This window comes from Cnephaeus nilssonii (genome assembly GCF_951640355.1).
Source record: "Cnephaeus nilssonii genome assembly, chromosome: 13".
Classification (NCBI taxonomy): Eukaryota; Metazoa; Chordata; class Mammalia; order Chiroptera; family Vespertilionidae; genus Cnephaeus; species Cnephaeus nilssonii.
The window spans coordinates 33,539,469-33,564,826 of record NC_137084.1 but is presented as its reverse complement, the minus strand read 5'-3'; the positions used below and the strand labels follow the sequence as shown (position 1 = coordinate 33,564,826).

General features: G+C 43.0%; 1 protein-coding gene across 1 annotated transcript in view; it reads left to right on the top strand.

Moving 5' to 3' along the window:
- The window catches only part of SPON1 (spondin 1), a 261,366-nt gene that overhangs the window by 12,600 nt on the left and 223,408 nt on the right, over positions 1-25,358 (top strand). Inside the window, exon 2 of the mRNA XM_079787932.1 lies at positions 7,420-7,526. Coding sequence (XP_079644058.1) covers positions 7,420-7,526 — 107 coding nt within the window. The remainder of the gene's footprint in view (positions 1-7,419; positions 7,527-25,358) is intronic.

Sequence of the window (25,358 nt, the reverse complement as noted above, 5' to 3'; positions counted from 1 at the left end):
ATCAGCCACCCCGGCCACCCCGAGTCCCACTCCCGCAACGCCTCCTGGCCAATCGTGGGCATAGCGAAGGTATGGTCAATTTGCATATTACTCTATTATTAGGTAGGATTTATTTTTAATCCTCACCTGAGGATATATTTTCACTGATCTTAGAGTGAGACAAAGAGGGAGAGAGAGAGAGAGAGACAGAGACATTGATGTGAGAGAGAAACATCGATCGGTTGCCTCCCACATATGCTCCAACCTGGAATCAAACCTGCAACCTAGGTATGTGCCCTGACTGGGAATCGAACCCACAACATTTTGGCATATGGGACAACACTCCAACCAACTGAGCTTAATATTAAGCCAGGGCTTAATATATTTTATTAACTTAGCAAACATTTATATATACTAACTATTAAAAATATTAATTTACTAGAGGCCTGATGCATGAAAATTTGTAAAAGAGTAGGCCTTCCTTTCCCTGGCTGCCAGCACCGGCTTCCCTCTGGCACCTGGGACCCGGGCTGCTTCACTCTGGCTGCTGCCGGCAGGCACCTGGTCCTGGCCTTCGCTCGGCCCTGGCTTCATCCAGATGTATGTCTGGAATGACGCCTGGAAGGACATTTGGTCTAATTAGCATATTACCCTTTTATTATTATAGATTAATTATCATAATAACAACATGACATAAGTACTATTACTGCAATTTTGTAGGTGATTGGAAGCTGAGACATTGAGAGGTTACATAACTTGCCTAAGGTTACACAAAGTGAACAGAGGGGAGTTTGAAGGCAGGTCTGTTAGCTACATCCAGTATAAAAAGACAACTCTTGCAATTTTAAATATGCATGATCTTTAATTTGGAATGTGAGATGTTTCATCTCTGCCAGGGAATTCTGGGAGCATCCACTGTTGAAGATTATCCAGGGGAACAGTATAATCCAACCCCACTATACACACTTGCTCACCTTTGCACTTTTAGCTCTGTCTTCCTATCTGCCAGTCCATCACCAGCATCTTTTTCTGCCTGATCCTGGAGGAGTGGGCTAAATAGTTGTGCCAGTTTCTAAGTGAAGCACGTGAGTTGCAGCTCCCCAGAGCTTTGGAAGTTGTGCAGAGGTAGGCAGTGGACCACAGCATCATGTTACAATTTAAGGCAGAAGCTGAGTTCCTTGTAGTTGATGTGTGGGCATTAAGGCTGGTACATCTCAGTAACACATAGCAGGTGGGTGGCAGGGACTGGCTGTGTGATGGAGCTGGGCTCTCCTTCAGGACCTCCTGGTTGAAATTGGGGCTGGGGGTCTGAAACCCAGAGGCAGAGTGGTAAGGGTGATGACACTGGACAAGATCCAATAAGGGCAATGGGCATAGTCAATTGGGTAACAGTCCGTCAGAGTTTATATTGGATGGTTGACACAGCAACATTTGAAGGACCCAGAAAGCTATTTGGGAATTAGGTGGAACTGAGTACACATGGCAAAGGTGGGGAAAACTCAACCTTGGTTGAAGATTTGAGGCTAGCCTATAGTGTGAATTATCAGTTCTCATATCAACAATCCAGAAAAGCCCTGGCCACTGAGCTGGTTTTTAGCGTAGGGCTGTAGTCCAATAATCATATAACTTTCAGTTTGATATTCCTAAAACATAAATCTGAATATGACATTCCCCAACTAAGCACTAAAGACAAATGAACTCTTTGTCATTCATTCATTCAGTATTTATCGAGGATTTTCTTTATGTTAAGAGGTGTGCTATATGCTAAAGATATAGTGCAGTTCAAGACAGGCTTGGTTTCTGTTCTCGTGGAGTTTACAAATTATTAAGGGAGACTATCATTTAATAATTCACAAATAATTAAAATTGAGTGAGAGGTATTCAAGAAAAAGGAAGGGGTATTGACAGGGTATATTGTTTGGATGTGAAAGGCTGAGAGGATTTCACATAGCACTCTGTCTTGGGTGTGGTGAGCTGCAAGAAGACTCAGTTTATTATAACTTACTCAAATCCCCCCATAACCTGGCTCTGCAAAAGTCATCCCCATCACCGTTATCTCCATTGCAATCTCTCAGTGGTCCTTCATTAGCACCCACTAGCATTTTTCTTTTGAGATTCAATCATTGTCCCTGAGAACCAACTTTTTGAAAATTATTGTTAGTTAATGAGCCTACTGGGCATCATGATCTTCGTCATCATAATCATCATGTTCGTCATCTTCTTCTTCATCCCCAACATCACCATCACCACCTCCTCCACCATCATCATCCTTTACAATTCTTGAATGCTTTATCTGTTCCAGGCACTGTGATAAAAGTTTATTTAATCCTTTCCACACGCCTATGAGAAAGGCAATATCATTAACTCTTTTTAAAAATGAGGAAATGTAGAGGTTAAGTAACTTGCCAGGGGTCACATAATTAATAAGTGATAGCTCTAAGATTCTAATCCAAAATCTTTGTTCTTAACCAGTTTCCTGCATGTAATCACAGGATGGCTCTTTTTTTATTTTAATGGGCCTTTTTTTTTTTTTAAATCATTCGTAAGCATTTTTCTTGAATTTCTTGGGTCTCTTAATGGCCTCTCTTGGGAGGCACTTGGAAAAAGTTATTAGAGAGAAAATTCTATTATTTATTGCCATATTTAATCATTACTGGAACTCAGAATACACTGCATATTTGTTCCTTTCAGGAGAGTCATATAATGGGGTCCTCTGAGAGATAGGGGTCTCCTGTTTTCCTTCAAATTATATACTGTGTAATACCATCATCACCTGTGATAATTATGGATTGAAACACCACACTGAGCTCAGCCTCTTGTGGGTTGTATTCTTTAAGGTAGAGTCAAACCTTAGTTTTCTAGCACCTACAGGAATGCAGCATTCTGGGAAGCTGAGTTAATGATTAGTCCTTTAAGGGTGATGCACAGATATACAGTAAGATGAACATTTATCATTCAGAAACATTTAATAAAAATGTAATTTACATACAGAAAAGTTCACTAATCATGCCGCTTAATGAATTATGACATTGAATACACCCAGATCAAGAAATAGAACAAGCCTAGCACTCCAGAAGCATCCCTGTACCCCCTTCTAATCAGTACTCACTCTCCTTTCCCACATGTGTAACTGATGTCCAGACCTCTACATCATAGATTACTTTGCCTGTTTTTGAATTTTATATAAATACTAGAGGCCCGGTGCACGAATACGTGCACCAGTGGGGTCCCTTGGCCTGGCCTGTGGGATCGGGCCAAAACCAGCTCTCTGACATCACCCAGGGGTCCTGGGTTGTGAGAGGGCACAGGCCAGGCCAACGGACCCCATTGGTGAACAATTGGGGCTGGGAGGGATGTGGAAGGTTGGCCAGCCGGGGAGGAACTGTGCATGTCCAGAGTGTGTCCGGCCCATCTTGCTCAGTCCCAATTGGCCAGACCCCAGCAGCAAGCTAACCTACGGGTCAGAGTGCCTGCCCTCTGGTGGTCAGTGCACATCATAGTAAGTGGTTGAGCAGCCTTAGCATACATTAGCATATTATGCTTTGATTGGTTGAATGGATGATGGGACGACTGGACACTTAGCATATTAGTCTTTTATTATATAGGATATGTAAGTGTAATCATATCTTTTATATTCTTTTGTGTTTGTCTTCTTTCACTCAAGATTATGTTTGTGAGATTTAGCCATGCTGTATGTAGCAGCAATTTGTTCATTTTCATTACTATAAGTCATTCAGTAATGGTTATTCAGTTGTCCTGTACCATGTATTGAACATATTTTCTTTCTCCCACTGCTCTGAGGTACATCCTTTATCATAAATCAAGTTTATTTGTGAAACCTTTTCTGGACTCCAAACTGTTCATCTGGCCTATTGTTTCCCTTGCTTTAGTAAACTGGCTTAATCTCTATAGATGTATACATCAACATCTGGCAGTATAAGCCCTCCAACTTTTTACCTCTTTCTCAATCGCCTTAGATATACCTGGCTCTTTTCATTTGCATATAAATTTTAGAATTGGCTTCTCAATATCATAAAAACACACTTGGATTTTAATTAGATTGTACTAAATCTATAAATCAATTTGAGAAGATCTGACATCTTCATAACACTGAGTCTACCAATCCATGAATGCAATTCAATAGGTTTAATTGCACATCAGCTCTGTGTCAATTACCGTGCTGAGTTCAGATGTGGTTCTCATCTTTGAAGGATTTACAAAATAGGTTAAAAACACACACACAAAATATAATTAATGGGATAATCTCACCACTGATGATAATAATAAGAGCTAATATTTATTAAGTGCCTATTATTTGCCAAACATGATTTTAAGGAATTTACACATATTAATTCATTTGTGTTTCACGCTGATACTTTGAAGTAAGTGCCATTATTATGCCCATTGTATAGGTATTTTTAATCTTAACAGGGTCCAGGAAAAAAGAGTACCCAGGTAGTGATGAGGAAATCAGAGGACACATCACACAAAAGGTGAAAATTTAGTTGATTTTTTGAAGAAGTTTGTTAGGAGTGGAGGCAGTGGAACATTCCAGGCATATGAGGAGCTTGTGGAGAAAAAAATACTGCAGGGTGAAGTGATAAGACTTTCCAGGAAACTGCCAGTGAGTGAGTCCCATGACTGGAATGTATAGTTGCAGGGGGAGGAGGGTTGGGAATGTGGTTGGTGAAGCTGGAGCGGCAGAGACCAAGGGCCTGCTAGTCTATGGAGTGTGAGCTTTATGCAGAAGCCAGTGGCTGTGAAGCAAGGGTTGACTATCTGCCTCGGGTTGGCATCCCCAGAAGCGTACTGTATTCATTTCCTAGGGCTGCCACACACGATACCACACACCAGAGGCTTAAAACAACAGAAATGTGTTCTCTCACATTTCCGGAGGCTAAAGCGCTGAAACCAAGGTGTCAGCAGAGTTGGTTCCTTCTTGAGGCTCCGAGGGAGCGTTTCCTCCGTGGTTCTCCTGGCTTCTGGAGACAATCCTTGTCGTTCCTTGGCTTGTAGATGGCACCACTCCAGTCTCTGCTTCTGTTGTCACCTGGCGTTCTTCCGTGTGTCTTCAGGTCTCTTCTAAGGACACCAGGCATATTGGATTTAGAGCTAATCCAGTATGATCTCCTCTAAACTAATTATGCCTGCACAGATGCTATTTCCAAATAAGGTCACATTTCCAGGCATGGGAGTGGGGGAAGTTGGGGGCGGGGGGGGGGGGATTGCAACATATATTTTTGGAGAATACAATTTAATCCATAACACAAACCCTCAGGTGGGGATTTGTGTATAGGTGACTTACTAAGGAAGTGCTCCCCGGGAAAACTAATGAGGGAGTGGGGAAGCAAGATAGAGGGGGAAAAGTCCCTGACAGGCTGTGACCCCAGGGGAGGTCCTTAAGGAGAGTTTCAGTCTGATCCTGGAGGGCCATTTTGAAGTGGCAGGTACCCCTCAGAGTTGTCTCTCCTGATGCAGGATGCTGGGACTTTCATATTAGGCACAGCAGGCTCCAGTGACCTGAGGGTCACAGGTGCTGGCTACTAGAAGCAAAGCCACATCAGCGTCAAGGGCACTTTAAAATGGTAAAAAGGAATTTGAGGGGATCTAGGTAGTGCACCTTTATTGTCTGCTCCTCTTCCTCCAGAATTGTGATCTTAAAGCCTCAGATTGCTTTGGAGCATTCTGTCTGTTCCTCAGAGATCTCAGCTCTTTCTCCTGACATCATAACCACCATCCAGTGGCTGCTTGCCACTGCTGAGCACCACAATGTTCTCACTGTACTTGATAGTACTCTCCCCCCTCATGCTTTCTTTCTTGCTTCCTATCTGACTTTTTATAGACATAAGTAGCCAATAAGAATGCTCCTTTACTTTTGCAGGATGAACTGACCAATCACAGCATGAGATTTGCAATCTTTGTGTCTCAAAGTTCTCTGAGATGTCACTGTGTTGGTGGCTCATGGATCACGGAATATTATCCAAGATGGTGGTTTTAGTTTTGGGAGTTTTAGGGTGATTCATTTTCAGGACTGAAACTAGTTTGAGGAATAATAAATGCCCCTCCCCAACAGGGGGTTGCTTATCAGAATTGCATAAATATTATATTTTAAATGCATTGATCATAATTTTTTTCATGTCATCAACACTTGTGGGATACCCATACTATGACTATACTCAGTATGTGCAACTCTAGGTGGTCTTACTACCTTGGGGGTGTTGTTGACCTCTCTGTGTCTTTGGTTCCTATCTGTAAAGTTGGAAGGCTGGAATGGATGATTCTTGGGGTAGCTTGAGGCTCTAATAGTCTATAATTCCATGTTTAAAGACCAGAATCTTAGCACTTTGATCAGGCAGTAAAGTAATTTAAGCCTTGATTTATATAAATTTCAAGAAACTTGAATTGAGTGTCTATTAGATGCCAGGCTCTGTGCTAAGTGCTGGGGATACAAAGATAATTAAAATCCAGTCCCTCTCCAGCATTAATGGACAGTCCAGTGGAGAAGGCAGGTAAAAAGGGAATTTCAATTCAGTACAAAAATTATTGTAAAGATTTTCATCTCAGGAGATTAGGTGTACAAAGGGAGGGCTGACTATCATTGCTGAGAAGGCACTTGAACTGGATTTTAATGAAAACATAGTTCTCTAGGTAAATGTGAAGAGGAAGAGTATAATGTAAATTCATAACCCCAGTTGCTATCACAAAACCCCATAAATATAAGTTTATTTCCAGTTTATGCAAAATACAATATGGTTGTCTCTGGTCAGTGAGTGATTCTTTGTGGTTATTCAGAATCCCAGGTTCTTTCCATCTTGTGGCTCCTTCTCTTTCTCCTGGGACACCAGTCCTCTGCCAGATCCCCTGCATTTGGCAGGCAGAGGCAGGAGAGAAGAGTGGAGGATCAAATGGAAAATGTATATGGGCCAGGTTGGAGGTAGCATGCATCATGTCTGCCCATGCTTTCCACCTAATTGCAAGGGAGGCTGACAATGTGGTCTAGCTGAGTGCCCACAAGAGAAAGGAAATGTGTTTTGGAGAACACAAGACAGTCTCTGTCAATTTGTGCTGTGAGCAGCTAGATTTCCCTTGGGTCAATCTAATGGAAATATATCATTAGATAACTGTCAAGATTAGAGTTGCACATCAGGGACTATCTTTATCAAATCATGGTTACTGGGAGAGAGCTCACCACAGCCTTGGTTGGTTCAATAATTCCTAAGTGAGAGAGCAATTCAGGCATTTAGCAAGTTTTGAAATGAAAGAGGAAACTGGGTGGAGAGAGTGAGAGTTCATTACTTAACTGGACAAGTCTTCCCTACTGTCCACTGCCCCTCTAATCCACAGGTCTGGAGTGCTGATGGAGAACTCACATCTATCCATTTCACAAATATAAGGCAGTTGATTCCTGTGCTTATAATCTGCTTTCTTCTCTCTCCACAGTGACACTTTCAGCTGCTACTCCCTCCTACTTCAGAGGATTTACACTAATTGCCCTCAAAGAACACAGAGAAGGTGATAAGGAAGAAGACCATGCTGGCACCTTCCAGGTAAGATCCTTTCTGAGTTTATCCATGGTCCTGGTAGATACAATCCAAGTGATAGGTGGACAAACTGAGAAGCCTGAGTAAAATGAGCGGTGTAGGTGTCTGAGGTGCCTTCTCGTGCAATTCCCTTGACCATTGGCGAGGTGGGCCAGGTCTACTTGAAAGACCCATCATGGAGTAGGCAGCAAATGCCTCAACTCTGCCTTAAGGGTTTGGCCACTAGGCAGGGCTTTTTCTCTGGGCTCGCAGTACTTCTAGGCAGCAGACAGCTCGGTGAGAGCGCTTGGAACCCGGGCAGGCCCGGCTGTTTTTCCTGCACAGCCATTTCATGATTGACTGGCAATTCTCAAGTGTAAACGGAACAAGAGCTTAGGATGGCCAGACTGGAGGGAGTTCAAAGCACAGGAGAAGGACTATTAAGGGAATGACGGGATTGATTTATGGGGGAAGATTAAAAGAATTAAACATGCTTTGCTTGGCTAAATGAACAGGAGTGAGTTTAAGAGGTGGAAATGGTCTTTAAATGTCAGTCTTCACAAAGCTAGCTCCTCCCGGAGAGGCTTCATCTAACTTTGTACAAAAGGGCACAGCACGACGAAAGTGGGTCAGGAGAAGAAAGGGGATCGCAAAGGCGAGGGCCTTGACAGTGAGTCATATTTCACCGCGGAATATTCTGCTAACGGAAGTGGCAGGAACATCATTCCTTTTCTGAGGCTTCAAAAAAGGCCGGCAAGTTGTCAGAACATGTCCCAGAAGGACTGGGAGATCCTAGGAGGGGGGCTGGCCAAATTTGCGGTAACCATTACTCCTCTCAAATTTCCATTGTTCTGGAATCTATTTCAAACTGGCATTTGCAAACTCAGAAGATTCCTCAGACTCATAGCTGGCCGCTGGGAATGCTGGTACAATACGTGGGCTTCACAGAGGACCCTGCCCCTAAATATTTTCCCCATTCAGAGATATGTTTTAAACTCTTGTGGTCAGGTTGTAATTTTGAATCTTGTGATTTTTAAAAATGTCCATTTTTTAGGATTCTGAGTTTCTGATCTAGTAGATCTGTTACTCTATGTTCATTGTAATGTCCTTCTGTATACCTAGATGGCAGGAACTTTCTTGGCATGTATCTGAAGGAGTTACTCCACAATAATACTAACAACAGCATATATATATATGTGTGTGTGTGTGTGTGTGTGTGTGTATGTGTATCCTATATAATAAAATATATAATATCCTATGTGTATGTGTGTGTATATATATATATATATATATATATCTCCTATATAATAAAAACCTAATATGCAAATTGACCGAACGGTGGAATGACTGGTGGAACAACCAGTCACTATGATGCGTACTGACCACCAGGGGACAGACGCTCAATGCAGGAACTGCCCCCAGCCTGCAGGCCCCAGACCAGCCAAGGGAGGTGCCAGTGCACCCCCCCCCCCATTGCCCTGCTGGTCGCCTGCAGAGAGAGGCTACCAGTGGTGGTGGTGGGGGGGGGCTGGCAAGTGGGCAGTGCCAGGCTGGCCAAGGCATATGCCAGCAGAGCGGGGGGGGGGGCAAATGCCCTACCAGTCGCCCCACAGATTGGCCCTGATCGCCGGCCAGGCATGGAATTTCATGAACTGGGATCCTAATATATATATATATATATATATATATATATATATATATATATATATATATATATATATATATATTGGTTTCTTACCATAATCCAGGCACTAGGTTAAGTGATTTATCTTATCTTGGTTTATCTTAATTTAATTAGCTTGCCTTATCTTAGTTTTATTCCTAGTTTATAGATTAGGAAATTAAAACTAGAGAGATTAAATCATTTGCCTCAATGGCTAGTAAATAGTAAGACCAGATTCCTCTACTAGGTGTCTTATTCCAGAAACTAAATAATTTCCTTAGAGTATTTTTAAAATACATTTTTTACTGATTTCAGAGAGGAAGGGAAGGGAGAAAGAAATAGAAACATCAATGATGAGAGAATCATTGATCAGCTGCCTCCTGCACGCCCCACACTGGGGATCAAGCCTGCAACCTGGGCATGTGCTCTGACTGGAACTGAACTGTGACCTCCTGGTTCAACCACTGAGCTACGCTGGCCAGGCATAGAGTATTGAATAAATTCCTGGCACAGGTGTGCTGGGACAGTGTGTCAGTTAAGTTTTCCATTACAGGAAAAGGAAAGTTTGGGCATGCATTCAGCCCATAATGCATTCAAATATATTCCCCTTGTTCTTGTTGTGCTAATTTACCTGGAGGTGGATGATTTATCAGATTCAGGCAGCTGAGCGATCTGGGTACCTGAGTGTTGGGAGTGGTAAAGTTCTAAGAAAAGAAAAGGTGGGGGGTGGGATGGAGGCATGTGATCTCAATCTTCATGCCAACAAATTCTATCTGCTTTAAAATAATGCTTAGAGTTATATACCCAAAAGGGTTGGAAGCAGGACTCAAACAGGTATTTGTACACCCGTGTTCATTGCAGCATTATTCACAATAGCCAAATGTCCATTGATGGATGAATGGATAAACAAAATGTGGTATATACATACAGTGGAATATCATTCATTCCTAAAAAGAAAGGAAATTCTGACACACGCTATAACATGGATGAACCCTGAAGACATTATGTTAAGTGAAAGAAGCCAGCCACAAAAAGACAAAAATGTATGATTTATATAAGGTGCCTAGAATAGTCAATTCATAGAGACAAGAAAGTAGAATGGTGGTTGCCAGGATATGTGGAAGAGGGGGAAATAGGGATTTATTGATGAACAGGTATGGATTTTCAGTTTGAGAAGATGAAAAAAAAGTTCTGGATATAAATGGTGGTATGGTTGCACAACAATATGACTGTACTTAATGCCACTGAACTGTACACTTAAAATGGTAAGTTTTATGTTATGTGTATTCTACCACAATTTAAAAAACGATGCCTGAGCCTGGCCGGTGTTGCTCAGTGGTTGAGTGTCAATCCATGAACCAAGAGGTCCCCAGTTTGATTCCAGACGGGGGCACATGCCTGGTTGTGGGCTCCATCCCCAGTAGGGAATGTGCAGGAGGCAACCGATCAACGTGTCTCTCTCATCGATGTTTCTGTCTCTCTTTCCCACTTTCTACCGCTCTCTCTAAAGTCAATAAAACATATTTTTAAAAAATAATGCCTGAGTTAGGCCAGATGGGGACATGATGTAGAGTTAGGCCTGTGGAAACATGGCTTTCCTTTCTTTGAGGCTGTTCTGTTTTAATTCAATGGATGGATATTTCTCTCCAACTCACTGTTGTTTCTGCTCAGGTAAATCTTGGTCCTTGAAACTAACTGGTGAATACAGGACCCCGCTCACAGTGGGCAGGGAGTACATGTTTGGTGACTGACTAAATGAACAGATTATTTTTTTCTATCGGTGTCCATAATTCAGTCCTTCTTGGAATTGTTTCAGAACTCCTATCTCTTTAGGCACACCTTCTTTTTCCTTCTCTTGGGACTTCTGACATCCTTTCTTATTACATTTCAGTGGTTCTCAGCCTGTGATTTCTGGACTAGCCGCAGCAGCAGCATCTGAGAACTTGTTAGAAATACAGAATCTCAAACCCCACCCAGGCTACTGAATCTGAGGGTAGGGCCCCCACAGCCTGTGTTTTAACCAGCCCTCAGGGGGAAACCAATGCGCTAGAGTTTGAGAACCAGTGTTGAAAAGAGACACAGATCCAGCCCATCCAACATGAACTCCTCCATCATCACATCAGCGTATCTGTCTGCTCCTATCTATCCTCTCATTGTTTCCACCAGCCCTAAAGAGATCAAAGTGGGAAACAACTATGAAAAATGTCCAGCATACAATAATAATGCTTGTGTGCCAGATGTGGGTCTAAGTGTTTTACATTTATTAATTGATTTAATTCTCAGAGCCACACTATGAGATAAGCATTATTGTGCTGCTTTTCACAAATGAGGGAATTGTGGCCCAGAGGAATTAAGACCAATTCAGCTCGAAGTGACAGGCCGGGATTCAAACCTAGTCAGTCCAGGTCCCTGTTTCCAACCACAGTGTACACAGCCTCTCAATGTGCACTTGTTGGGTGAAAACACAAGGATATGCTATAACTTTTTATGGAGGTAGTTTCTGTGCCAAAGGCTTTATATGCATTTTTCTACTTAATTCTTGCAGTAATGTGAGGCTAGTATTGTTATCCCCATTTTCCAGATGATGAAACTGAGTTTCTAAGGGGAGAAGGGAGCAAACACTGTGCCAGTGATTTTCTCTCACTTCACCTCCCCACTCCTGCCCTACCCTGTGTATTGAACGCATACTCCACTTGGGTTCCCATCATCTCAGACGTTAGAGGGTGAGGCATCATAGCTCATGCCTCCATCCTACCACTCCTGCTTCTGACATGCTGGCCTCTGTGGCTGGCCCTCCCACTCTAGCATAGAAGTATCTTCTCTCTGTGCCACAGCTGTCATCTGAAGTCATTCATTTATTCATCAGCATTGATTGTCTCCTACATGCCAGGCACTGAGGTTGGCTCTGGGATATGATGCAGAGAAAAACAGACATAGTTGCCCTCATGGAGCATACAGTGTCGTCCTTGTCACTGGACCTGAAATGACCACTGTGACCAACAGGTACGGTAGAAAGACAGCAAGTCATCAGTTGGGACATGAGTAGATAATCAGAAATGACAAATGCCATTGTAGTTTTAAAAATGTATACATTCACAAATATTTAGATACTCTTCTTTGTTAACATCCTCACTCTAAATTTGACAGCTTTGAAGACTTAACATCAATGACAAAATTCTAATACTCTTTGAATTTAGTTAAAGCTTACATTCTTAATTCTAAAAGTGACTCTGAGAATGGGTGATTTTGCTTCTAAATGAGTAAGCCCTTACACAGAGAATCCAGACTCACCCGGTACAGAGATAACAAAAGTGAACGTTAATGCCCCTTTACACTCAGTGGGGGACTGGAGCTGCTGGGCACAGGAAGGTAAGGGTTACAGCTCTCACCACTGGGCAGAGGGCCCACGAGAAGAGGTGGGGCTGCCTTCTCTGCTCAGCGCACAGGGTACAGCGTGCCAGTGTTGGCACCGGCTAGGGGATCTGTCTCTGGCTGCCAGACGGGAGAGACATAGGAATCTCTCTTTGATGAGCTGGTTGGGTATACTCATGGTTAATTAAAAGTGACAAGGAATGCAAGGCTGGGCTGCCTGTACAAAAGGAACCCACCCATCCTTTATTATTGTATTGCTGAAAGGGAATTGCTCCCTGGAATGCTCACAGCCCAGCCCGCTGCCTGGCTCACTGTCCTGTGTCCTTCAGGTCTCTGCTCAGATGGCCCTTTCCCAGGGAGGCCATCCTGAGCACCCAATTTGAAACATCATCCCTCCTCCACGCCACCCCCGAGCTACACTCCCTATCCTTCTTCCCCACTGAAATTTTTTTCCATTGCCTTTATTGTCACCTGACATGCTATCTATTCTACGGGATGACTTGAGTATTTCCTGCCCCCTTCCCCTACATTATAAGCTCCATGAAGCAGGGGTTTTTATCTGTCCTGTTTGCTGCTCGAACTGTGCCTTGCACAGAATAGACACTCAAATATTTATGGACAGAATTTTAAGCTGCTATTATATAGTACTATTGCTTTATTTAGTTTTAATTGAAGTTCTATATGCATCAACTAGTTTAGGTTGCAGTCTGCCATCAAAGGAAGAAAGACTCATTATAAAGGGCTGTTAGCCTGAGAAGATCCCTTATCAATGCCATACAAACAAGTATTTTAATAGCTAATTATTTCATATACTTAATCACCTGTTTCTGAACTATTTTCATTATCTCTTCATTAACAATAAATACTTATTAGCATTTAATGGATTCTGAGCCATGTGATAAGCTAAAAGAGTTTCTGACACACTTTTCAAAAACTAAAATGCTATTATTGCAAGCCTATTCTTAAGAATTCTTAGTTTATAAGAAAACTGTTCTTGTTACAATCACCTAAGCTTAATCATACACCTTATAAGATATTAGTATTTTGTATCTGCCTTTCACTATTATAGATAATGGAGTAAAAACAGTTCTTTCATAAAACCTTTTTTCTTTCATTGGTATTATTTGCTGGAATACATTCCCAGAAGTGTAATTAAAAATGAAAAGGATCTGGACATTTTTATGTTGTTGATGTGTATTGTAAAGGTGATTTTTACACCCTATCCCTCCAAAAAAATTTTTACTCAGCACTCTTTTCAACAACTTGTATAGGAGCCTTCCACACACCCTACCATATGTGAAGGGGAACATATATTTCCATATCGGGACTGGGTATCACAGGATTTGGACAGGTGAATTTGATGGACCAAATCTAGGAAGATGAAAGCCAATGGGGAAGCCAAGAAAGTCACCTACCTAGATCCAAATTTCAGATAGGATGACCAGGATGGCCTCTCTGGGAGGTGATGAATAATACAAGAAGAGAGATTAAGATTTGTAGCCAAATATTAAACTAACAATACCAGGATTTTAAGTTGCCTGAATGCATCATCCATGAGACAGGGCCACAGAAACTGATGAGGTCTTAGGATGCATCATAGGAGCATGGATATAGGAGTCAGATTGTTTTATGAGATTCTTTAAAAAAAATGTTTTTATTGCTTTCAGAGAGAGGCAAGGAGAAGGACAGAGAGATAGAAACATCAATAATAAGAATCATTGATCAGCTGCCTCCTGCATGCCCCCTACTGGGGATGGAGCTCAGGAATGTGCCCTGACCAGGAATCAATTCATGGGTCAACACTCAACCACTGAGCCACACTGGCCGGGCATTTTATGGGATTCTTAATCAAGCCTGAGAGAATATAAAGAAAAATATTCTTTTTCTTCCCTATAGAATATAGCTTTATACTAAACAAATATTGCAGTCTAAAGTATGTAGTTGTTTTCTTTTATTCATTCATTTGTTCATTCAATATTTTCACAGCATTTATAGAACCCTGTACTTTTCCTTCAGAGTGGATATTACAATTTATAATTGTGTATTTGTTTATAGGATTATTTGTTAAGTATTACTCTGCCTCACCACACTGTAGGGCAAAGCCAAATCTATTTTGTTCGCAAATGTATTTCTTACAACTAACACTATACATGGCTCATGGTGGACACTCAATAAATATTTGCCTAAATGAATTAATGAAAGCACTAATTACCAGCTTCATGAAAGGCAATGTACTAGGCTCTGAACATGTGGAGATGCATAATTAAGGCATGGTCCCTGGTATTTGAAGGTCATGATCTTCTCAACCTTGGTATGCTACATACCCTGGTGGATTACAAATGGGTTATAGGGGAGCCTAGATATTTATTTCCTTAAATATTGGGGTGGTCTCATCTGTTTACTCTAGGGAAATCCTATCACTTCCTACATGTGACATAGAGTAAAGAGACCGGTATACAAGAACTATATTGCAGCATACTAAGTGCTAAAATTGTTGCAAGTGTGCAAATAAGAAAATCTGAAGGAAGTGAGGAGTGAGTGCTGATTTGGAAGAATACAAAGGACACTCATTGAGATGATAACTTTGGGTGGTTGAAGTTTGCAAATGGACAAGGGGTAAAGATGAAGGGTGTGGGTAATGACCACTCCACTCTTTCCACACACCTCTATTTTAAAGCTTGCCCTACCCTGACCAGGAGGCTCAGTTGATTGGAGTGTCATCTTGTGCACCAAAAGGTTGCTGATTTGATTCCTAGTCAGGGCCCATACCCATTGTGGGTTCAATCCCCAGTAGGGGCATGTATAGGAGGCAACCGATCAATGTTTCTCTCTCACATTGATGTTTCTTTCTTTCTCTCTTCTCCCCTACCCCTCACCCTCATGCATGTACACACATGTGAGGAAAAGTTGCTTCACAGTTCTTCATATGGAAAAACACATGCAGGTTCTGATTATTACAATTGCTTTATTAACTCAAGAGAATGTCACAATGCAACTGTAACCCTACTTTTGCCCACCCCTGTATTATACATTAGCTCCTCTATTTCTAGAGGTGGCCATTTGGAATCGACAGTGTCAGTGGTGGGCACACAGGTTATTATGACAGGAGAAAATACCCTTATTTTCAGGCTGATCTTCATCCTCAAAAGGGACCATGTATCTCATTACTCTTCCAGTTCTAGCTTAGCTTTTCTATTTAAAAGGAATGTAGATTTTGGAATCAGCAAACCTGGGCTCAAATTCTGCCTCAGCCAGCTAGATGATGAAGTGGCTTAATTTTGAGTATCAGATTAGATAATTTATGTAAAATGCCCAACACAGTGCCTGGACATGATGGACCATCAGTCAATGCCTCTTCCTTCTGAGCCAGCCGCCTAGCGCGCCCTTTCCACGCCTCTGTGTCCTCCGACTCACACACTGCATCCCTCGGTGGAGAGGGGCAGCTTTCTCAGCTTAGGTATAACTGACCAGCTGCCTGGAGGACTCTATCAGGGGAGGAGAAATACAGGCTTATCTCTTCACTGTAACATGATTGGGAGAGCTATAACGTAAAATAAAACATTTCAGTGCTGCTGAGTACATGATACCCAGTAAATAAAAACAAAACTGTTCAATGTGGGTGCTATCTGTTTGGCTGACTCAATTACTGGCTTTGTGACCTATTCCCACGCAGCAGCTTCACGGAAAATGGGGTTTAAATGATGCCTTGACAAAGGCTTCACACCTGGGAATGAGCAGGTGGAGGAAACCACAACTGCCACCTCCAGGTACTAACGAGTCCATTTGCTTCATTTACTTTAATTCTCTCCCTCTTGCCTGTAAGTTCCAGGAGAACAGGGACTGTCTGCTTCTTTCACTACATCCAGTGCTGGGTGCAGGGTCTGCCACACAATACCAGTAGATGCTCAGTATTTGCCAAACCAATCAATCAACCTCCCATCAGTTTCAGACCCATCTCATGGGGTAGGCACTATTGTTATCCCCACTTTACAGGCCAGGTAACACAGAGCAAATTAAAAATGTGACTAATGGCCCTGGCCGGTGTGGCTCAGTTGGTTGTATGTTATTCCATGCACCGAAAGGTTGTGGTATGATTCCCAGTCAGGGCACATGCCTGGGTTGCGGGCTCGATCCGCCATTGGGGGTATGCAGGAGGCAGCCAATCAATGTTTCATTCTCACATCCATATCTCTCTCCCTCTCCCTCTCCCTCTCCCTCTCCCTCTCCCTCTCCCTCTCCCTCTCCCTCTCCCTCTCCCTCTCCCTCTCCCTCTCCCTCTCCCTCTCCCTCTCCCTCTCCCTCTCCCTCTCCCTTCTTCTTTCTCTAAAAATCAATTAAAAAATCTGCACCATTTTCTCTATTGAGCATTTTTTGTAGCTGCAGGGAGAGATGTGTGGGAGAGACAGACAGACGTCGACTTCCTGGTGCCCTGAAATCCTTTCTGAGTCATTCCCAGGATCACACCAGATTTGTCTTCTCACAGATCCTTCATCCTCCAGGTCTCAGCCCCTTACACGCCATCTCCTCTGGGCTTCCTGACACTCATGTCTTACTTTCATTTGATTCAGAATCAGAGCCCCCTGCCCCATCTCTGAGCTCTCAAACACAGACACATCCCTTTGCCCTAGTTTTTCACTTACTGTGTGACCCTGATGTGTTAAATCCCTATCACCCTACAAGATTCTGCAAAGAGGCAGAAATCTGGGCCGCAGACATCTCTGTATTCCCACAGTCTCACCAGGGCTTGGCACACTGGCCAGTTGATAAATATTTTCCAAATTGGTGGATGACTGTTGCTGGAATTTCTGGCCCTACCCACTTGTTCGCTGGCATTATTTGACCTCATGCTTTCTTGCATGGGAACTAGCATTGTTTCCACATCTACTTTTCTAAAGGTCTGGGAATCATTTTCAAATACATGATAGAATTGCTTAGCAGACAATCTATAATTTTTACTGCCCAAAAGAACTACCACGTATGTATTAAGTAGCTTAAAAATGCCAATAAGTCAGTGTGTGGCCTTGCAATCCCTCATCTTTAAAATGAACACAGTGAGCCTCCATTCCATATCTAACTATTTTATGAAATAGATCTTAATTCTGCTTTTACACTGAAGCCACCATGTTTGCTTTTGAAAATGAAGTTAAATCCAAAGAGTGAGTGGATCATAATTTACTTATACAAGCCTATTGTAGGATATTTAGGTAAATTTTAAAATATTATAAAAAATTTAGCAAAGTACATTTTTATAAAGAGAACTTTTTATCCATTTATGTATTGATTCAACAAATATTTATTAAGCCTACTATGTGCAAGACATGTTCTAGACTGAGAATATAGCTGTGACAAGACAAAAATCTCTGCCCTTATGGATATTGTGTTTCTATATTTTGGATCATTTTTATGATATAGAGACTTAAATTTCTGGATCAAATAGTTTTTAGGCCCTTGATGTATATTATTATATCACTAGAGGCCCGGTGCATGAAAATTCATACACTTGGGGGGAGATCCCTCAGCCTGGCCTGCCCCCTCTCACAGTCCGGGCACCCTCAGGGGCAGGAGGCGACCTGGCAATCAGGGGAAGGTGACGCCCCATCACAACTCTGCTTCTGCCACTGCCGGCAGCACAAGCCTCAGCCAGCCCTGGTTACCTGAGCCTCAGGCAGCCCTGGGTGGCTGGGCAGCTGGGCAGCTGCCATCCAAGGCTTGCCTGTGCCTCAGGCCAGCCCTGCATGGCTGGGCAGCCACCACCAGAGGCTTGCCTGTGCCTCAGGCCAGCCCTGGGTGGCTGGGAGACGGGGGACTGAGGGGACTAGGGGACTCAGGAGGCAGGTGCACAGAGTGGTCAGACCAGTCTGGGGGCGGGCCCAGCCATGCTGCTGCGTGCCTGCTGCCCCAGCAGGGCTGAAGGGACTGGGCACCACCATCTTGTGGCTGTGGGCACTGCCATCTTTGAGGGCGTGGCAGTCAATTAGCATAGTCCCTCCTTATTGGCTGTGGGTGCTGCCATTTTTGAGGGCGGGCAGTCAATTGGCATATTCCCTCCTTATTGGCTGTGGGCTCCTCCATCTTTGTGACAGTATGAGGGTCAATTAGCATATTCCCTCTTTATTAGATAGGATTTTCCATTGCACCTGAGCAAGTAGGAGTTTGAGTAGGAGCCTGACTCAGAGCTTACTTTTAGAGAGAATGTATAACCTTTGCTATGTTACATTGTCTTGGTTTCTCCCTTGCACATAAAACTGTCCCTCCAGTTGACCCCTGGCTGATACCTGATGTCCTGTAGTCCTTTGTTTCGGGAGAGGTCAGAGTGTTGGTAGGAAGGAATTCTCATCCATCTACCATATGGTAACTAAACCACAGCTTGTATATTTCATTCTTGTGCAATTACCTTCTTGGAATAAAGTTCAAGACCTTAGATTGTTGCCTTGATCAATTGATTATTCAACATGGCCCATTTCTCTAGTATTTCAAGATTCTTCTAGATTTGGCATCTTTTATTCAACATAGTTAATCACTGTCCTCACAGCCTGATGTCATCTGCAGATCGAAGGAGCCTGTATCCTCAGCTGAGCCACTGATGCTTGCTTCAAGGACTTTGTGCTTCCCTTCCCTGTACCCAGATGCTTTTCCTCCAGGCATCCATAAGTCTCACTCCCTCACTTCTTTCAGGTTTCTGCTCAAACATAACTTTTGTCAAATAGTCCATTTCTGACCATGTGTTAGAAAACAATCCCACCATCACTCTTAATTCCATTTATCTTGCTTTAGTTTTCTTCATTTGCCTTATCACCACCTGACCTGGTCTCTGCTTGCTGGCATATAAATCATTTCCCCTCACTGCAATGTCAACTCCACGAGAGTAGGAACATTACTTTGTTCAGCACTCTCACAATGCCTGCACATAGTAGGCATTTAATAAATAGCTGTCAGTTTCTTAGGCGTGCCTTTTTGAATTCAGCCCTAAAACAAGTTGTTCTTTTTTTAAATTTTAATCCTCACCTGAGGATATTTTTCCATTGATTTTTAGAGAGACTGAAAGAGATAGAGAAAGACAGAGAGAAACACATTGATTGGTTGCCTACTGCAAGAGCACTGACCAGGCCCTGGGCCAGGGAGGAGCCTAAAACCGAGGTATGTATCCTTGACCGGAATCCTTCAGTCTGCAAGCCAACACTCTATACACTGAGCCAAACTGGCTAGGACCAAAGTTGTTCTTTTTGAGAGTCAAATGACAATGACTCTCTGATATAGACAAGGCCCCATTCTCAGTCCCTTGCCTTCTCGAAGTCAGCTGACATCCAGGGCTTCTTTGCATGTACCCATATGAGGACACACACATGCTCACACACACCTCTTAACCTCTTTCCAGAGCAACCAGTACTTGTACAGATGTCTTTCTGGATCCTTGTATAGGATTTTGTCCCAATATTAATTTCATGTTTTCATTTTAGTGGCAACATAACCATTTTGTGCTTGTACCTGAGCTCTATACTTGGAGAAAGTCATACAGCAGTGCAGATTGGTAGACAGACATTCTCTTAGTTCCCTAGAGCTGCTGTAACAAGTTACCACAAACTTGGTGGCTTAAAACAACGGAAACTTATTTTCTCACAGTTCTGAAGTCCAGAAGTCTAAAATCAGTTTCACTGAGCCAAAATCAAGCTGTCAACAGGACCACACTCCCTCCAGGGGCTCTAGGGGAGAATTTATTCCCCGCCTCTTCCAGTTTGGTGGCTGCCAGATGTCTTGGGCTTGTAGCCACATAACTCCAGTCTCTTCCATTTTCACATTGCCTTCTCCTCTGTCTCTCTCTCTCAAAACTACTTCTGAATCTCTCTTTTAAGGATACATGTGTTTGCATTTAATCCCTCCCCTCCAAATAATCCAGGATAAATGTCTCTTCTCAAAACCCTTAAATTAATCATATACTTTGCTATATAAAGTTATATTCACAGGTTCTGAGGATTATGAAGTGAATATATTTTGGGGGACATTTTCTGCCTACCACACACATCCAGTTAGGATCCCTGATCTTGGAGGGCCCTCAACCTGCCTGGCAATCTGACTAAATTACTATGGAAGGTTCTCCATCCCTCTTCCATAACCCTGATTTTCTCTAATTTCTCACCTTTCTCTGCTTCTTTCCACATCTCTCTCATCAAATGACCGTGTCTCTTTCTCTATGGGAAAATAAAAAAAGGAAATTCCTAGACCAGATCTAACCAAATGTGTTGGTATCAAGTTATTAAACTACCTGCATCTTTTCTCACCATCCCTCCTATGAAAATAATGGAATATGAGTAATCTCTCCTCCTAAGGCCAAATCCTCTACTTGGGCACTGGATACTTCCCTATCCTACCTTCTCAGTAAGTTCAATGGCCACTAACCCCTTCTCCTTTTCGTAGAGTCAGTCTTTTCCTCTCTATTAGATCCTTCCCTTCAGTTCAAGTTTTATAACTCTTCCTTCATGAATCTGTCTTAAAATGACAACAACAAAATCCCACAGTAAACAGAAACTCCATCTCCCGACCAATCCATCACCAAGTCCTATTGATTGTGCCTCCTAAGGATCTTCAGCTTTTTTCCTTCTCAGCCTAATTTTAGCCCAGTCTATGGTCATGTACCCCTGGACCATCATAGTCACCTGCCTGCACCCACTTTTGCCACATCACAGTGGTTCTGCTGAGCACCCTTCAGTGGACTATATGACCAGTACATCAGCTCATGGGATCAGGATTTCGTTTCATTCTCTGCTGTATTCCCTGTGTCCCTAGCATCTAGATAAGTGCCTGGTGCTCATGAAATGTTTGTTGAAAGTAATCAATTTATTATTAATTTTGAAGAAGACAAAATTCCTTAAAAAGCTTAAACGTCTGGTCCCCACTTATCTCTCTTCTCATATCATTACCCCCTTGCTTCCTGGGCTCTATCCACACTGGTCTTCTGTGAATATTCCAAGTTCCCTCCTGCCCCAGGGCCTTTGTAAATCAATAGTTTTTCATTATTTGGAACATTCAGCCCATCTTTTCCTATCTAAAGCAGACTCGGTCTTCAGATCTTAGCATCTTTGTTGCAAGTTGCTTCCTTGGAAAAGCTTTCCTTATTTGCTCTTATATGCTCTCATTGCACACATATATTTCCTCTGTAGACAATTCCCCAGCTATAATTGTGTTCTCATTTGATGACTGTTTGATAAAGGCCATCTTTCCCACCAGATGGAAATGGGAGCCATTATATTCCTAAGTGCTTAGCATGTTGTCTGACAGAGATGCTTAATAAATAAGTATTGCAGGAATAAATGGATAATGGAATAACACTGGGGCTTAGATCAGAGACAGGAAGAGGAGAGAGTTTTGTGCAAAAGTCAGTTTTGAAATGTTAGAAAGCCCAGCAGATTATCTAGATGGAAATTTAGATCGGGAGCTCAAGACAGTGTTCAGGCTGGTTATTTAGACTTTGACGGTTGGTGAAACCATGGTAGACAGGAAAGATTGGCGATACAAGAGGATTAACATCTGGGGATGAGAGGGGGATGGATTAAGAGCAGACTGGGAGCTCATTTTAGAAAGGAAGAGACACATATGTGAAAGATGGCTGTGGATAGAGGTAAGGGTGGAGATGGACGAAAAGAAAGAGTTTGAGGGGCATCTGAAGCAAAAGGTGAGACCAGATGAAGAGGAAAGAGGGGCTGGGGAGAAGAGGGATGATTTAGACTTAAAGGGGGAAAAAGGCTCCTATTGACATAGGCCAAGCAGGTAACCTATGTGAGCAAAATGCGTTTGTGTGTGTGTGCATGCACACGTGTGTGTGTACATGAACATGCGTGTGGGGAAACATGATCACACTGTTCTCAACGTGAACCTGTTTCTCAATAGATTGCTGTGCATCTGTTCACAGCTACCCAAACTCCCTGAGGCAGGTAAGTCAGTTGTAAAGATCTTTCTCTTCTAGATGCAGTATTAAGTTGAATTCATGTCCTTTGCCTATGCTCTTTCCTCTAAACCACACTGTCTCACCCTGCTCTAGCCTACCTGTCTGAGTGAGAATTTGTTACTGTCATCTTTCAGAATTTCAGTCGATTGCAAATGCAACTGACCTCCAGCCAGAGAAATAGAACATCCTTTATAAATGGCATTTTAATAAGATCTCAACCTTAAGAAATCCTGATGTTCCTTGTAACAAACCATTTTCTTTCTTTAATTGGGAACCCTTAAAAATGAATTACATTCTCTAATTCGTATGGGTGATTAGGACACACCAGGACCAATATTATGCATAGATTCAGGGCAGCTGAATGTGAGGAGCATATGCAGTCCCAGAGGCAGATCTCCTTTGTAAGGGTTTGAATTCAACTAGGTACCTTTCTTAAAGCCCATCTTCTAGGTCAGGGGTTGGCCTAGAAGATGGGCTTTAAATTAGCGCCAACAAGCCAAATCTGGCCCATCACATCTTTTGGTAGGACTTAAGAGCTAAGAATGGTTTTTACGTTTTTTAATGTTTTAAAAAAAGAGTTTTCAGGACATGAAAATTACATAAAATTCAAATTTAAATGCCCATCAATAAAGTTTCATTGAAATATCAAAAAATAAAAATAAAGAAGCTCCAAAGAAAGAGCACTTAACTCTATTGAGGGTGTGAGGTGTGAGCCAGCAATATAATGCCTGGAAAGTGCTCAGCAGAGTCTGGTCAGTAAACAGTAGATGAATGTAGGATGGTGAGGTACCTCCAACTGCCTTAGTGGTTGAGGGTCAGGTCATGGAGGCCTAATAGGCCACAGGTGGGAGCTTCTTCCCTTCTTTACCTTGAGCCAGATTTGACTTTGAGTCAAATTCTCAACTTACTGAATCAGGCTCAGGACGTGCTGGACAGTCTTCCAGAGGCCCAACACTCAGTGCTCCCAACTCCTGTACCTGATCACATGTTGCTGCAAAGCCTCCTCATGCCAACCATGATTGCCGTCCAAGAAGACCCAGCCTGCTGACAGGCACTTTCAATTCCAGCACCCACCCTGGCATTTCACCCTGGGCCACCAGACCCAGGTGAGGAGATTGATGCCATGCCGCAGCAATGTTTCCTGCAACCTCACATGTGGGTCAGCTCTTGGCCCTGGTGAGATACATCTGGGAACCAGGCTGACACCTGCTCTCTCATAGAGCAACTTAGCAGTGCCAAGCATTGTCTCACCGTGGAGACGTGCAGGCCACATTTATCCTGTGTGCAAGGGAAAGAGGCTTTTTCCATAAGAGCATCCTCCACATGCTGCAGTCTTCTAAGCAGGCACAAGGAACCCTTTCTTTGGTTGGCCTGGCAAAGGCTCACTCCTCTTTGAGACTCAGCTCAAGGTCACTTCCTCTGTGAAGCCTCTCCCATTCCCCCTCCACCACCCCAGCCCCCAGCAGAAGCCACACCCTCCTTAAGCTTCCAGTGTCCTTGGTTCAGGTGAATTTCCCTTTTATCAGCATCTCTTTACCTCAATCTTCTAGAGTCTAGAAGTGGTCGGCAAACTCATTAGACAACAGAGCCAAATATCAACAGTACGATTGAAATTTCTTTTGAGAGCCAAATTTTTTAAACGTAAACTTCTTCTAACACCACTTCTTCAAAATAGACTCGCCCAGGCCGTGGTATTTTGTGGAAGAGCCACACTCAAGGGGCCAAAGAGCCGCATGTGGCTTGCAAGCCGCAGTTTGCCGACCACGGTTCTAGACCACAGGCCTTTTGAAGACAAAGCATGTGAGATACATGTATATATATTTCAGAGAGGAAGGAGGAGGGAGAGAAAGATAGAAACATCGATGATGAGAGAGAATCATTGACTGGCTGCCTCCTGCATGCCCCCTACTGGGGATCAAGCCAGCAACCCAGGGATGTGCCCTGACCCGGAATCAAACCGTGATCATCTGGTTCATTCATCAATGCTCAACCCCTGAGCCACACTAGCTGGGCAATGTTTTAATCATCTTGGAATCTCCAGGGCCCAGCACATATTGTAGCTCGTGGTAGTTAATTAATAAGTGTTTGTTGAACAAAAGGGTGGCTATATTTGATGTCCCCTTCCTTAGTTATTAAATATTCAATATGTCTAGTTACACGTTCTGCCTTTTTGGAGTGGTGAGGCTTGTCCCTGCACAGAATGGTCCCCAATGACTGTTAGTCTGGTATTTCTTACATCTTTTCCCTCTGGGTCTGTTTCTAACAGCAACCCCATCCTCCAAATGGAATTTCACACATGTTACTAAATCAGTTTGCTCCAGCCTGAACCGAGGTTCTTGCTTCTTCTGCAGAATAACTTGCAGGCTGGGAAGCAGATCCAGGCAGTCCCAGAAGGCTCATGCTAAGCGGACTGAGTGGGCCCAGCCCAGTGACTTATGTCTGTGCTATGACTTCTTAATAGTAAGTGAGATGTCAGCCAGCACAGAATGCCACGAGTGGGAAAAGAAACACAGGCTGCCACAGCTGTGTTCCACAGATTCTAAAATGCCCATGTTGAACACTGTAGTCAGAAATCAGAATGCCCCTTACAACTGCTATACACGTGAAATGTAAGATTCCTTCTCCCCAGAGAAACTGTTACTATATCATCGCTGCCTCTTACACTCAGTGGCATCTAAGATTCAAGAAACTATGGCAGGTTTTGTCTTGTATGTTGGTTCTGATCAATTGGTGGAGACCATCTCGAGTTTGGGAGGAGAGGGGTCAGATTCTGTGTCCTGTCGCAGTGAGGAAGAAGGATAAGCTGGGCGACAAGGCGCATGGGAGATGGCGGGATCCCCAGCGCCAACATTTGCAAGTTCATGCCTTGTCTTTGGGAGTAAAA